At 42.3% G+C, this 16,732-nt stretch overlaps 1 protein-coding gene across 1 annotated transcript in view; it reads left to right on the top strand.

Moving 5' to 3' along the window:
* The first annotated feature begins 3,620 nt into the window (after positions 1-3,620).
* TSPAN7 (tetraspanin 7) overlaps positions 3,621-16,732 on the top strand; it is a 115,306-nt gene continuing 102,194 nt past the window's right edge. Inside the window, exon 1 of the mRNA XM_072615169.1 lies at positions 3,621-3,881. Coding sequence (XP_072471270.1) covers positions 3,801-3,881 — 81 coding nt within the window. The 5' untranslated portion in view covers positions 3,621-3,800. The remainder of the gene's footprint in view (positions 3,882-16,732) is intronic.

Genomic DNA, 16,732 nt, shown 5'->3' with positions numbered 1-16,732 from the left:
TCCCCAGTTAAGAACTCCTGGTCAGCTGACAAAATGAAGAGCTTGACCTCAGGAATGTCTGGTTTCAAATCATTTCTGTAACACATTCTAGTCATGGGAGTATGGGCAAGTCATTTAACCATTTAGAGCAGCAGGAAATTCTCTAAGATAACAAGTTATCTATCTAAACTGATGCAAGGAGTTCCCCATATTGATGATAAAATAGGTCCAAATAACCCCCCCCCTTTAAAAAAAAGGGAGGCACCTTACTTTGGGACAGCTCCAACTATTAAGAAATTTTTCCTTACACCAAGCCCAAATATGAATCTCTGCAACTCAAATCTAGTTCTACCCTCTGAGGACAAACATAAGAAATCTAATTCTTCTTCCCCATGGCAGATTTCTGAATATTTGAGGATGGATACACTATCCTCACAAGGTCATGTCATCTCCAGGTGCATTCTCCTCAATTATTTTAACCAATGCTCATCTAGCATAGTCAATTTCCTTCCTAAACTGTGGTTCCCAGAATTAAACACAATTCCCCAGGGGTAGTCTGATGGGAGCACTGCAAAAGTATCCTTGTCATTTTCTGTACATTATGCCCTTCTAACTGCAATTAGTTTATTTATAAGTCTTTGGAATGCCATGTTACTTTGTTACTTGTTTTGGTCTTGTGTTAAAACTTTCAGACCTTTTTCATGGGCACTGTCTTCCTCACTGTGTTTTCACTTCAAATCTTTGTGTCTCCTGCATATTCTCCTCCGTGTGTGTGAGATACTTTTTTGTTGTTGTTGTTAAAGGTAGCCTAGCAGATTTTGATTCTTCATTATCTTAATATAACCCACCACAACCATAAAGCTTATCCTGGCAATTGCAAAAAAAACTCTTCCATGAAGACACTGTATTGACTGTGTTATCCATCTTGGCTTGAGAAGAAGGGATGCAGAATTTGCTTATCTTCTTCTATCTTCCCTTTGCTCTTCTGTTTGTCTCCTCAATTCTACTTTAGTTGATGAGAAATAGGGCCATTTTAGCTATGATTCACCTTTTCCTCGAACAACCTTCCATCTTCCTCACATGACTGTCTCTTCCCCCTGTCTGTTTATATGGTGACCTCACCAGGCAGAGACTGCATCTAATTTAGTGATAAATAACCCATAATAGCCACCACCACAACAGACTGCAGGAGGCTTTTCCAAGGCGTGTTCATTCTATTTTTACTCCTAGCTAGCTTCATGAAAGAGCTTATTAATATAGTTCCCATTTGAGAGCGAGGCCCTGAAAAAGCTTCCTCAAGGGTTAATTCCTACTTAGGGCAAAATCTTATGAATTCTGTCCCTACCTCAATGTGCTTAGAACAGTCTATGAACTATATCTCTCTGTGCCTAGCACCTAAGAAAAATGCCTTATCTTTTCATGGATCCATTGATTACCCTATATGAACTGTGCTCACAGGTTGGGTTAACCTCATCTGTCTTTTATACCCAGGCAAATTCTCTCATCACTACCTGATACAAAATGGTGTCTTTTATGTGCAGCTCGGTGCTCATTTAAAGATTTTCCTGAATACTTTTCCTGTTGCTTTAATGACCAAACAACAAACGATAAGCCCAGCTTCAGCTTCCAGAGAGGCAGCACAAATATATTAAATGTGCAGCTACTGGTACGTAACAACCTTCTAGAGCTTGTTTCTTCATTTGTAAGGTTACTGCAGCACCTCCATTACAGGCTCCTTCTGAAGATCAAATACGATGCGTGTTAAAAGTACTTTGCAAACCTTAAAGTGTCGTCTAAACGTCAGCTGTTATTATTATTATCCCAGCCTGGAGAGAGACTGTGATAGGGAGGACTTGATACATGGGTAGGATTTAGAGCAGGAAAGGGATGAAGGATGCCATTTATTCCAATTCCCCTGTTTCTCTAAAATGATAATCATCATTATCATTCCCTTGATGTAGCTGGATAACGAGTCACTGAGATTTGTGTCTCTCTCCTTCCAAATCAGTGCTTTTCACTTTCCTTCCTCTCCACCCGTCAAAGGCTTGTTTTCCATCAGAGTCCTGCCCAGCCGAATTTGCCCATTGCCCGGTGGGATGATCGGTGGAAAGAAGTGCGGTGTGACGAGGAGGCGTGAGAAGGCGTCGTGTGCGTGAGTGCGTGTGTGTGCGCGTGTGTGTGTGTCTGCGTGTGTGTGCCTGTGCATGTGTGTGCCTGTGTGTGTGCGTGAGTGTGTGTGCGTGCGTGTGTGTGCCTGTGTGTGTGCGAGTGTGTGCCTGTGTGTGTGCGTGTGTGTGCCTGTGCCTGTGTGTGCCTGTGTGTGCCTGCGTGTGTGTGCCTGTGTGTGTGTGCCTGTGTGTGTGCGTGCCTGTGTGTGTGCGTGCCTGTGTGTGTGCGTGTGTGTGCCTGTGCCTGTGTGTGCGTGTGTGTGCCTGCGTGTGTGTGCCTGTGTGTGTGCGTGCCTGTGTGTGTACGCCTGTGTGTGTGTGCCTGTGTGTGTGCGTGTGTGTGCGTGCCTGTGTGTGTGCGTGCCTGTGTGTGTGCGTCTGTGTGTGTGCGCCTGTGTGTGTGCGTGAGTGTGTGCCTGTGCCTGCGTGTGTGCGTGCCTGCGTGTGTGTGTGCCTGTGTGTGTGCGTGCCTGTGTGTGTGTGCGTGCCTGTGTGTGTGCCTGTGTGTGTGCGTGCCTGTGTGTGTGCCTGTGCCTGCGTGTGTGTGCCTGTGCCTGTGTGTGCGTGTGGTGTGCCTGCGTGTGTGTGCCTGTGTGTGTGCGTGTGTGTGCCTGCGTGTGTGTGCCTGTGCCTGTGTGTGCGTGTGGTGTGCCTGCGTGTGTGTGCCTGTGTGTGTGCGTGAGTGTGTGCCTGTGCCTGTGTGTGCCTGCGTGTGTGTGCCTGTGTGTGTGTGCCTGTGTGTGTGTGCCTGTGTGTGCGTGCCTGTGTGTGTGCCTGTGCGTGTGCGTGCCTGTGTGTGTGTGCCTGTGTGTGTGCCTGTGCCTGTGTGTGTGCGTGCCTGTGTGTGTGCGTGCCTGCGTGTGTGTGCGTGCATGCAGAAATCCAGCATCCATCCCTGACCCAGTTCTCTGACCGCTGCTCAGTCGGTCCAGAACGCCCTGCCGAGGTCCTGTTCGCCTAGCCCGGAGGCAGCTGGGCTTCACACTCGCACCCCGTCCCCCCACTCCCCTCCCTCACGGGCAGCCAGGCGCTCAAGTCCAGGTGCCCAGGTGCACCGAGCCGCCTGGGCATGCTCAGCGGTCACCGAGGGGTTGGTGGGCTGTTGTGTTTATTTGGGGGTTTTTACTCCGTAAGTGAGAAGGGAGATGTGTGAGGGGGGCTGGCTGCTCGCCGGGCGTCAGCTGCTCCGGCTGCCGCCGCCGCCGGGGTGCTGGGCCGGGCCCAGAAGGGCGGTGGGGCTTGGGTCCGCCCGCTGGTGCGGCAGAGGGCAGGGGGAGAGCGGGAGCCAAGAAAGCCGGGAGCACAGCCGCGGAGCAGCGGAGGCGGCCTCGCGCCCGCGCCCCCGCTCGCGCCCGCGCCCCCGCTCGCGCCCGCGCCCCCGCTCGCGCCCGCGCCCCCGCTCGCGCCCGCGCCCCCGCTCGCGCCCGCGCCCCCGCTCGCGCCCGCGCTCCTCCCTAACTTCCCTCCGGGGCGCGCGCGCGTGCGCACACAGCACACACGCGCTCGCGCTCGTGCTCCTCCTCCCCCCTCCTCCGGCGCGCGCGCGCGCACACACCCTACACACGCGCTCTCGCGCTCGCTCTGTCGCTCCCACCCCCATCCACCCACCTCCCCTCCTCCCGCCCGCCCAGCCGCTGCCCGAGCTTCTGTAGTATGGCATCGAGGAGAATGGAGACCAAACCCGTGATAACCTGTCTCAAAACCCTCCTCATCATCTACTCCTTCGTTTTCTGGGTGAGTGCCTACGCCGCGCCCCCCGCCCCGGGCTCCAGGAGAGGGGAAGGGGGGGCGGGGACTGTGTGGCCCCGGGCGTCCGTCGGTCAGTCGGTGTGGGTTTGGGAATTAGGATAGACGCCGGGGGCACGGCTGGGGGGGTGGATAACGGTGCGCTCGCGCGGGGGCTGCTGCTTCTGTTGCACTGAGGGGTGCGTGGGGGAGCTTGCTGCAGCAACCTCGGCGGGGGTGGCTGCGCCAGCTCCGGCACCAGCTCCGGCACCAGCTCCGGTACCAGCTCCGGCACCAGCTCCGGCACCAGCTCCGGTACCAGCTCCAGCGCCAGCGCGGGGTTGGGTGGCATTTCTGCAGGACCAGCTACCGTGGACGCCCGCCTTGTCCGGGGTCCGGTCACTTACGGGGGGGTTGGGATGGGGGTGGTAGGAGCCCGAGAGGGGTGGAAAGTGGAGCGCTGTTTTTGGGGTCCCTGCTATTCTGAGGTTTCTGTTCCTTTGCTGGGGGACGGGGGAGGAGGGAAAGTAAGAGGATGAAATTGACGCCCCTTTAGAAAGTTGCGAGATTGGATTTTATCCCCCTCCCCCGGGTGTAATTGACACCCCCCGGCGTCTCCGCCCTGGAGTTCGCTGCTAATGAGCCTGTGACAGGCAGCCTTCCCCTGGCAGGAGCTGTTACCTCGGAGAAGACCCTTGTAGGGAGCTGGCCTGGGTATTCCCGGGTGTGTGTGTGCGTGTGTGTGTGTCTGTCTGTGTTCAGTCCAGAGGTGGGAACAGCTAGCCCTGCGCTGCGCTTAGGTCCAGCCCTGCGGAGCCCACCTTAGGTCCTGGACAGCCCAGGACCGATCATCCCAGGAGGTGTTTGTTGTTTTTACAAGAAGTGCTTGCAGGTGCACGTCGAACATCCTCAGTGACTTAAACAGTGGCAGTTCGTAGACCGCCCCCCCCATCTACACCCCCTCAGCACCCCCTTCACCCCCTCCTCTTTTGCAAATAGTAGATATCCCCCACCCTCTTAAATGGCCCTTTTCCTTCCTTTCTGATGAATAAATCGTGTTCCCCAATCAGCTGGTGACAGGGCTGGCTTCTCCACTCCGCTAAGATTGTCGCGGGTGTGATCCATCCCTTTCCATTCCCTGCCTCTGGGTTTAATGCAGAAAGGTGACGTCATACACGGACTCAGCCCGGGTGCTGAGGATAGGGGCTGGCGTTGGGAAGGTACACCCCCTCTGAGGCTTATTGCTGATGGGAGGCGGGAGGAGGAGGTCGGCAAGCTCCATGGTGGTTAGTTAGAGCTTATGTCTTATCTCATTCCAATCTGCTCATGTGACAGGTGCAGAGGTGACATTGCATTGAGGCCCTTTTTGAGGGGGGGGGGTGTCGAGAGAGTAGGATTTAAAGATTTCACATTCCTTATTTGCTTTGGTGTTGAAAGTCCACACTTAGACTTGATGTCATAAACCCACAAACTGGCTCCCTAATAATGTAAAAGCCCAATATTTCATCAATGGGTGTAGATGTAACCCGACTTTTTTCTTCCTGCGATGTGGGTCATTCATTCTTCCAGTCAGTCACCTTGTAAATCGAGACTGCAGAAAAAGTCAATGTTGTCTCTGATTTGCTTAGCCAACATCCAGGCCCCCTCCCCCATTTGCCCTAATTTTGGTTTGTGACTGTGCACAAAGATATGAAGCAATCCACTTGAAATGGCTGGAAAAAAAAAATAAATTGTGATTTATGGAAAGAAGAAAGTTGTGATTTAAAAAAAAAAAATTCTGGCTGCCCCGGGATTCACAAATCTTTCTAGAATGGTAATCTCTCATTCCTTAGATCAACAACATAAGTGGTATCTAGGTAGCACAGGCTAATGTCTCTCAGCTGTTTGATTGGGGGTTGGTGGGGGAGGATCCTTAATTGGTGCATAGGAAGATGAACAAATAACAGGTTTTATTTTATGAATAAAACCATATGTTAGACCAATTTTCATAGTTATGTGTGCTCTAATAGTATTTCATTTAGTTGCTGGAAATGTAGGTTAATTGTTCATTGTTTTAAATTCATAGCAGCCATTTCCTTGATCTGCTTTGCATTCATTTAAAAAAATAAATTACTAAAATTCCTTCCTTTTCCCATGTATGCTTTCTTTTCAGATTTGGATCTGATGTAATTGATTTAGGTGACTTCTTATTTCTAGGGAAATAGAATTTATTATAAAATATTATTAATAAAGACATTCTCATAGGACTATCTGAATCTTACTATTTTTTAACTGTATATATTTATTTACATGTACATACTTAACTGTACATCTTCCTTCCATCCCTCAAATTCTTCTATTCCTTTCCTTTCTGGCTCCATATCTTTGTTCTCTTTTCCCTTCCTTACCTTCAGTTCCATGGCAATTAATGTGGTATAAATCATCTCAAATACCATTTTAAGTATTATCTAGAAGATTTTAAGATATTTTAACCAAGAATGACTTAATATTCTGCAGCCACAGCAAAAAACATATTAGGAACTTGATTTAAATACCTTCAACTCTCTAAAAACAAAAGTCATTTTAAGCTGAATCATCATTTGCCTTATATTTCTATGTAAAAATGATTGCTCTAATGATTTTTCTAATAGTGTTTTTTTTTTCCATCACATTTTCATTAAGCTCTAGGAGGACTTGACATAATTTTGCTGATACTCACAGTTGAGATTTTTATGGGAAGGTTTGGTTTGAGTAAATGGATATAACAGAAAATTAATAAAGAGTTGTTTTAGAGTTTTTGTGTCTTTTTTTTCCCTAGAGAAATGTGATGAAAAGATTGGTTAGGGATTATATCTTTGTGTTGTTTTGATCAAATGATCGCCTCGGTATTAATGTAGTGACTCTCAGTGGCACTGGGGAAATTGAGATCAATTTGGGAATTACTCAGAGTGGCCTCTCTTCCACTGTCCCAAAAGATCAGCTTTCAGTACGCTGCTTCTTCAACAGAATTTTTCTTCAGTGATTGGCCACCTGCTGTCTGCATCTGGCATATTTATAGTGCCAGGCTATGTAGGAGGTCTGGCAGAGGTGAGCCCACTGTTCCCATTTCTTTGGGGTTTTGGATCCGAGCAAAATTTAGCCTTCTGCTGCTTCCTCTAAAATCAGTTACTATAGGGATATTTTTTATTTCTGGGAAGATTTAGGAAAACATTTGCACAGGCAGCACGCTACTTCTTGGTACACATTTCTTCACCATTGTCTTTCAAAAACCCTCTTCCTTCAAGGTCCAGCTCAGGGGCTCCCTCCCACCCGAGGCTTTCTGTGATTCCTTAAGTTTGAAAGTATTGTGTTCCCTCACAGAGGTTCAAAGAGCCTTTGGATCTCTTCTTTGCCCCCTTGACTCCCTACTTTGAGTTATTATGATGTATGTTCAGGTCACTTTCTACCACCTCCCTCTCCCTTGAAACATTGTAGCCTGTCTCTCATTTTAAAATCTTTTTATTTGCGGGCCTACCACAGTGTGTGGAGTATAATGATACTTTATAGACAGATGTTTTTGACTTGGGAGGTGGTACCAGACCTAGAATTAGCACAGTCCTGGCTAAAGTAATCCAGTTCTGGCATCACAATATGCAAATACAACATACATACTCTTTAGTCATGGGTGTCAGTGAAGCAGGAACTAGACCTTGGTAGAGTGTGAAAGGTGAGACACTTGTGTCTTGTACTGTGTGTGTTTATTTGCTTGGCTTTTATAGGTATTATAGTTCAAGAATTGACTCATGATTTTCTTAGGGCTAATTTTCTGTCGGTAGATAGCTTCCTCTTTCATTCAGCTACTTTTCTATGTGACTTAAACTGAATCAAGACCATCAAAATTCTGTGCTTATTTATTCTGCCTTATTTGCAACAAGGTAGCATGCGTGTCTTTTCTTAGGTGGTGTGAATGGTTTTCAAGAACAAAGATCCAAGTGCCCAAGTAGACAAGTTAAATAGTGCCAGCAGTCTTTCAGTTTATCTTCCCTTACATGCTGTGTAAGCTGAGGCTTTATTTAACTTAGGATCATAGCTCTAGAGCTGGAAGGGAACTTAGGGGCCATTGAATTAGACCCCCTCGTCGACCCCCTCGTTTTAAAGATGAAGAAGATGAGTCGTGGGTAGAGGTGGGATTTGATTTAAGCTCAAGTCTAAAACCAGTGCTCTTCTCATGGCACCCTTTATTCGTATGTTTTTGTTTGATGTTTACATTCGAGGAAAAACATTCTAATAATAGCTTGTATTTACATACTAACAAAAGACCTGTTTTTATGGACTTGTGGTTTATTTAGCAGGAGAGCTTCTCCTGATTTATGTCAAATCCTTGAGAGTCAGGAGGGTCTTTAAAAATAGATTCCAGTGTGGCCGGGGTGACTTGAAGGCGATACTACTAGCACTTCGGAGAAGAAGGATGGACTGGATGACTTTTAATCCTATGATTTCTGGTAATACTAGCTAAATTAATGATCACATATATCCAAAGAGTTTTGTGGAAATGTTTACATAATATACTGAGTAAAGTAAAACTTGTCCTAATTTTTAGGGAAAAACCCCTCAAAACATTATATACCTCTCATGCTTAAGAGTGAGGATTATAAGTTTTCCAGGATATATGACAATTTTAAAAAATTGATTAATATTTAAGGTTTTGCTATTAGGCATTCAAATAAAAAATGACTGAATAACATAAAAATAGTTTTATATTTAAGGCCAGTTTTTTTTAAAGCAAAATTTCCCATACCTAGACATATTGATTTCTCCCATCCCATAAAAACTTAGGAAAATTAGAATAGTAATTGTATTTGAAATGTATCTCAAACTCATCTTTCACTTAAGAAGAATTGATAATTCTTTTTGGAAGGTCCAATTTTAAAATCAAAATTGAAACTTATTTAGAAAATTAGTACATCAAATTTTGCTTTCACTTGTCCGTCCTTATCTTTGTTTCTTTCTGACTCAAATATTGGTGTTTTATGTGTATGTATGCATATTTATTTTACATATATTTAACTTACCAGACATTTTTATCTCTGCTGATTTTAAGACTTTGATTTCTGTTCTTCCCCCTTTCATGAGAGATTCCTTTTCCTTCTTGGTTGGGTTTTTTCTACCTTTACGTAGCTAAAATCCTGAATGCATTGGGGGAATAAAAATTTTTATTTTTCAAAAAACCTTACCTTTTTGTCATTGAATCTGTGCTTCTGGTAAGAACCTTTCAATCTAAGGAATGTGAAAAAACAGAATTCTGGTGTTAGAGAAATTTTCTTTTTAGCAATGCCCTTGGGAAGTATAAGGGACTTTCTTACCATGATGTTACCCAAGAGGTGAGTGTGGTTCTAGTCTAAGCTCTAACTAGACAATCTAGAAAGAGCTCAGAATTTAAAAGAAAACGTAGCCTGGTTAAATTGCAGGTTAGTCTTAACCTTAGGTTGAAGGTAGTGTTATAGGGACTCAGATGTACAATAGCAAGGCAAGTAGGAAACTGATTCTGCATTGGTTTTGGTAAGGAGAGTTCAATGTATTTTTTCAGTTTGGGTGAGGAACAGATGAAGACATGTGTCAGTTGAAAGAGACTCTAAGGAGATTCCTGAGTGCCCCAGTGAAATGAAGCTGATTCTGGTTCTTGTTCTTTTTCTACCACTACTGATGGGGTTTAGACTTGGTAGAGAAGCTTCAGGTGTGAAAGAATTCACTTAGATCTGCCCTGTAGCCATTGGGAGCTTTATTTTATGTGAAAAAGCAGCAAGGGTCTCCTAGCAAGAAAGCTAAATGAGACCCCAATATTTGGGGGAGTTATGCTTATATAGGGGTTTCAGAAGGATGATGTAGTTTTGCAGGTTTTTATGGGGGTTGAAGATCAGGGACGTGATGGATGACAGGATAGGAGACACAAGATAAGGGAAATGGAATGGAGGAGACAAGGAATTCTGTGGTCCAGGATAAGGGGGAAGTTCTATAGTTTAAGGATTTAAGGACAGGGCAGGATGATACAGGTTAAAAATTAAAGGAGAGGGGAACACAGGATAAGGGAGACAAACAATTCTTTTGGTACAGGTTCAAGATAAGGGAAGAAAGGGCTTTAGGATGCCCTCAGGTTGCAGAATAAAGTAAACAAATAAAGTACTTCACAAAGTACTGGAAAAGCAACTTTTAATATTATTTTTAACCCTTAGGGGCACTGTTTGTATCCACATTACTGCCACCAGGTCTGGTGGGAACAGTGCATTAGTTCAGTTTGGACTGCCTCCCCCAGTTCCCAAAAAGGTACCTGTAAGCCTTATTGAATAGTAACCCAGACTTACAGAGACTGGACCTGACATTTCATTGGTAAGAGAACTCCCCAGTGAGGATATACTCTCCACCAGTATAGGTTGGCACCTTCTCTGCCACTTAAATTCTTAGAGAGTTGCCCCAGAGCATTGAGGGGTTAAATGCCTGGTCCAGGGTCACACAGCCAGGATGTGGGCAGGACTTGAACCCAGGTGGACTTTTGGGTCATCCCTCTATTATGTCCTGAAACATTTCCTTCATCTTGTCTTTGACCATCCATTGTCCCAATGAAACTTTGTATTATCCTCCTAGGCCACTCCAATTTCTCCCTCTCTGAATTCTACTGACTTTACCATTTGCATGACTCAGTTAGCATTTAAGACAACATTGGCTTTTATTTTTCATTCTCTGGTTTCTCCAGTTGGCTTCTAAGATCCTTGAAAGCAGGGATAATAGCTTATACTTAAAAAAAAAAAATTCCACAGCTCAGGCACAGTTTTGTGCATGCATCAATGCTCAGTAAATACTTTTTGAATAAATAAACTGACCTAGACTTAGAATTATAGCCACTGCCGATAACCCAGGGATAACTACTTTGATGCTGAGGCCTTCTGCCAAAGAGATAGGGAACTCCCATGTCAGAAGGATTTTAATTGAAGACCTTTGGGTTTTGTTAGACATTGACAAGAAAGTTGTGAACTGATTGATGAGTTTTTGACTCAGTAGTTGCCCATCAGACTCATTGAATAGGTATGTGGGGATGGGAAGGAGAAGATGGGATATTGCTTAGTGATAGGAGTATAAATATCCTCATTTTCCTGTCTGGTGTGAGTAAATATGACTTAAATGCTGATGTATTGATGATCATCTTCATAGGCCTTAGAGTTCACAAAGAAGAAGTACACCAGGAAAGCAGTGGAGATTCAGTGAGCTAGACAAAAGCATTGCATATGGTGGTGCCAGCACTTCTATTGTGACTTGGCCAAGTTACTTTATCTCATTAGGGCCCAGATTTTTGTCTAAAATAGGCATAATACTGCGTACTAGATATCTCATAATGTTATTTGAAGAAAGAACTTTGCAGACTCCAAAGAGCTTCATAAGCATGAGCTCTTAATGTTAGAATTGATCAGTGGAATTCTTTTAAAAAATATTATAATCTTCTAATCCACATAGAGTGAATGCTTAATTGCTTGTTGAGGAGAAGAAAGCCTAGACTTCCGTGAAGAACCATGTTTAGGTGATTCAGCACCTTTATTATGTTCTGCTTCTTAATCTTTCTGGCCTCAGCTGCCCTGTTTAAAAAAATGGAGCTAGTGATTTTTTAGCTTTATAACTCTGATTATTCTTAAAGAATGAATGAGTACAACTGTTGTGTTTTGATTTTTTTAAAGGTAAGTTCAGCATCAATACAGAGTAGAGGTAATTACTATACAGGTTATAATGCAAGGAAATATTTGTTTGGCTTTGATCTAGTCTGGATAACAAATGGAGGGGAAATGTGCTCTCAGCCTGCAACATCACTGAGAAGTTCACATCAAAGTCTCTTAAAAATATGATATCTGGAATGAGTTAGTAGGTGTATGTCATGTTAATTATTTTGTGGAGGAAAAGCAGCTGAAAGGTGCATGCAGAAACTGTTTTTGCTCTTATTTTAAACTTGTTCCTTATGTCAATTTTTCCCAAAATGGCTTGTCCTCGCTGTATGAGGTGTCTTTCTTCCTGTCTCTCAGAGTGGTATTGCAGCATCGCAGTGGTTTGGCCATCTCCCATCTGGCAGTGAAATTCTGTTTCATGTCATCAAAATAATGCAAAGGAGAGAAACATTGTTTTCTGCTAAGCCTCTGGTAGCATGAATCTTCCTGATCATTCTGTATTTTTATCATTAAAGTATTAATTTCAGCATCTGTAGTGCAGTCATCTACTTAAACATTCAATTTAGCAAACTAACCTCCTATATTCACACTTAGCAGTGTGCTAAGCATGATTTCAAAGCAGACCTGATCCCTTTCTGCTCTGAGATCACTTTGGAAAAGAAATGACCTAAATACAAGATACTGCTTTTTCCCCTCTGATCTCCCCATCTTGCCCAGGCTGGGAGTTCAGGAGCAACACTACCAGAACTGAAAGGTAGCTTCAGCTGGCTCCATTTTTGAACTGGGATGTTTATTTCTCCTTAGACAGTCTGGTACCTGCTGGGTGTACTGTACTGATGCCAAACTTGGTGCAGATCTCTGGTCAGCAGCTGCTGCCCACTGCAACTCACAGCTATAAAGATCAAGAGATTTGCCAGCCTCAGTCACCCTGCTAGCTGGGATTATAGACTTGTATGACTACTCCTAACTAAAGTTTTTTTTTTAAGTGAACTAGATATATGATCATGAACAAGTTAGTCTCTGAATCCCAGTTTCTTTGTAAATAAAAATGGGGATAAAAATACTGCCTCACATGGTGGTTGTGTTGGAAAGCATTTTGTAAAATTTAAAATATTATCAGTGAAGAACATTCTCTGGCTCCTTTCCCAGCCCTGCACCCAAACTTGTAGGTTGGATATGCAGGGAGATAATTATTACCAGATTCAAGGTACCCTATGGGCCCAGAATTCTAAAATTATATGCCACCACTGGTACACATCTTTAATAGTTAGCCAGAAGTCACAGCTCACATCCAAAGCATTTAGTGAGATATGATAGTGACAACAAACTACAATATATTCATACCTGTAAACCTGGGGCACTGTATTGCATAAGTACACATAATATCAGTGAGATGAATGGGCACATACGTAGGAAGAAAGGATAGAAAAGACATATATAGAGAGAATACACAAGGTCCAAGAAAACTCATCTCCCTGGCCCTGCAGGCCCTGATCCCCTTCTCATGTTGTATTACATGTACATAAGTCTCTCTCTAATTCCCTGTTCTAATGAGTGCAAAAGCAATAAATGCTGAAGCATGAAAATAATATAACCCAAATAATGATACAGCTAAATAAATAATAAATCATGTTAAATAATAAATTAAACCCACCAATTTGAGTGCCCCTCTATAAGCAGAAATAAAGCAATAGTTAGTATATCTAAAAATCTAATGTTTTAAAAGATGAAGCCTAGAAATGTGAACGTACATCCTAGAAATATATGAATTTTCTATATACACAGGTTATAGGTAATAGTGTAAACAAGTCACGCTAAAGCAAGAAGGCAAACTCAGTCTCATAGACTTAATGAAGTGAGACTCATGACTGAAATATCCCCATGGAAGTTGTTCAGATTCTGCACTGGAATGAAATGAGACATTCATAGACCAGCTAATAGTTAACAAAAGGAAGTCTAATTAGCCATAGCATAGAAAGGATACTTAGCAAGGATATGACATGGATTCTGTTTAGTGGAGCTTCCCCCCTTGCCTTTGTATTGCCGATGATAGTGCATCAGTTAAGCCTTGAAGGAGAGCAACTCCTGTCTTCTGATGGACTGGCCACTTAAATCTTAAGGACAGTTTTAGTACCTTTTCAGGGAAAATTAGCCTAGCCTACATGGCAGATATTCTTCCTTCTATGGAAAGGTATACCATATTCAAAAGGAGAAGAATAGATAAAAAGGATAGTGTAATTACATATTGATATAGTCACGTAAAGAAATCTAAGAAGCATACTGGAGAAGAATGCCTGGAAAAGCTCTTAGATTAGGATCAACATGTGGAAAAACAAAACGAATATTTTTGAGGGAGTATATTGCAGATTACTTGCTTATAGATTGGAGTCTCCAACCATCTGAATATTTGTTTGAATTTTCTACTCCATATTGGTGGTAAATAAGACTAAAGTTGAACATCGTTTTATGTGAAGGCAAGAGTTTGAAAGCAGATTTGACATCAGGGAGTTATATCCCATTATTTAAAAGCCAATAGAAGTAGTTGGTATGAGGGTGATGTAAACTTTTCAAGACTGAAATTCTGAAAACATTAAAGATTCTGATGAATCAAAAGACTTTCTAGAGTGGTCAGTGTAGGTGCGCAGGGGATTTGTGTGTCTCTTCCGATTTTTAAACAACATGAGATGGAAGATGGATGCCAAACACATGGTGGATCAACCAAGAAGCATTGACTAAGTGCTCCCGATGTACCAGTTGTTATGCTAGATTCTGGGGGTCCAAAGACAGAAATAGAACCATCCTCGCGCTCAAGGAGCTCACATTCTGTGAGTGTGACCGCCATGCATAGAGAATTCATTTAATGATCATTGTAAATGTGGATATACAGTAAGAAAAATGTTAGTAGCTCAAAATGTACTAAGGCTAGGGATGAAGGCTTGAGTCAAAACAGAGTTTTTGTTTGTTTTCAAGCTATGTTGGAGACAAGAAGACTGTCAAAGAATGTATAGCACTGGTGCTTGGTGGTGGAAGGGAGAAAGATAACAGGCTGCGGTGAGGAGACAGCTCCTAGATTCTTTGCTTCTGTCTTTTCCGCTAATGAGAATAAATAGCGTTTGATTGGAGGACAGGAAAAACAATGCTTAGTAGGGAACTGAAACCAGACAAGATAACAGGAGAGAATAGAATTGTTCCCATTGAGTTTAAGACATGAGACCTGGGTTATTTATAATAAAAGAACTGTAGTAAAAGTAGTAAAAGAACTGGTAAGGTTCTGTCAGTGATCTTTGAAAGATCTTAGGAGTGCCATAAGGTGCAGGCCAAGTAGTGGCCAGGATAGAGAACTGGACTTGGAGTTAGGGAGAGCTGATTTCAACTCCTGCCCCAGAAATTTATTTGGTCTCATGCAAGTCACTTAACTTTTCTCTGCCTCATTTTCCCCATCTATAAAATGAATTGATTGGCCCTAAGCCCCAGCTTTTGTATTGAAGACTCACTATTTGACAAAAACTGCTAGGAAAATTGGAATGCATTTAGGGACAAATTAGTTATAGACTAGTGTGTCTCACTCTGTATATAAGATTAGATATGTTACTTTTAGATGTAAAAGAACATGTCGTCAACAAAATAGAGGATCAAGGGAGAAAATGCCTTTCACAGATATATTTAGGGGAAGAATTCGTGATTAAATAAGTAAGAGAGGATCACAGAATTAAAAATAAACTTTGATGATGTAAAATGCCAAATTTTCATACTTTAAAAAAACCATTGCAATTAAAATTAGAAGGGAACCAGTTAACAGTGGGGGGAAAATCTTTTGAGCAAATTTCTCTGATATAGATTTAATTTTCAAGATATATATATATAATGTATATGTGTGTATGTGTGTATATATACACACACATACATACATACATGCACTTATATATAATTTCCAAGATATCTATACATGTGTAGATCCCATTTCTAACATGTATATGTGTTATATATATGTGGTAAATATGTATGTGTATGTATGTGTGTGTATATACATATATATTTATATCAGCAAGAGTCAAGTCAAAGATACAAACAGGTAGTTTTCTTTCTTCTTTTTTTCTAATATGTTTTATTTTATTTTTTCTACTTAATAATATTTTATTTTTTCCAATTACATGTAAAGATAGTTTTCAACATTCATTTTTATAAGATTTTTAGTTCCAAATATTTCTCTCTCCCCCTTCCTGAGACAGCAAACAGTCTGACATAGGTTGTACATGTATAATCATGTTAAATATATTTCTACATTGGTCATGTTTTGAAAGAGGAATCAGAAGAAAAGGGAAAAACCATGAGAAAGCAAAATTAAAAAACAACAGCAAAAAGAGAAAATGTCTGCTTCGATCTGCATTTCGATTCCATTGTTCTTTTTTTGGATGTGGATAACATTTTCTATCCTGAGTCTTTTGGAATTGTTTCAGAGCACTGTCTTGCTCAGAAGAGCTAAGTCTCACAAAGCTGGTCATTGTTACTGTGTTACTATGCTACTGTATACAGTGTTTTCCTGGTTCCACTCCCTTCACTCAGCATCAGTTCAAGCAAGTCTTTGCAGGTTTTTCTGAAGTCATATCTGCTCATTATTTTTTATAGCAATAGTGTTCCATTACCTTCATATACCACAACTTCTTCAACCATTCCCCTCAAGTAACAATTCTTTGCCACCACAAAAAGAGCTGCTATAAATATTTTTGTGTATGTGGGCTCTTTCCTCTATTTTATGATCTCTTTGGGGTTACAGACTTAGAAGTAGTATTGCTGGATCAAAAGCTGTGCACAGTTTTATAGCCCTTTAGGCATAACTGTAAATTGTTCTCCAGAATGGTTGGATCAGTTCACAACTCCACCAATATTGTATTAGTGTTCCAGTTTTCCCATATCTTATCCAACATTTATAATTTTTCTTTTCAATCTGTTAGGTGTGCTGTGGTTATTTTTTCATAAGACTGTAGATAGCTTTAATTTCATCTGAAAACTGTTTCCAAAGAAAGAAATCCAGTGTCAACATAAAAATGCTCCAAATCATTAATAGTTAGAAAAATTCAATTTAAATAAACCCTGAGGTTTCACTTTGTATCCCTCAGATTGGCAAAGATGTCAAAAAAAATGGTTGTAAGGAGAGGGTATGCTGGAGCCAGCTTGAACAGGCTCATAAGAGCTGATTAT

Source organism: Notamacropus eugenii, chromosome 5 (genome assembly GCF_028372415.1).
Source record: "Notamacropus eugenii isolate mMacEug1 chromosome 5, mMacEug1.pri_v2, whole genome shotgun sequence".
Taxonomy (NCBI): Eukaryota; Metazoa; Chordata; class Mammalia; order Diprotodontia; family Macropodidae; genus Notamacropus; species Notamacropus eugenii.
This window is presented reverse-complemented; position numbering and strand designations above follow the sequence as displayed.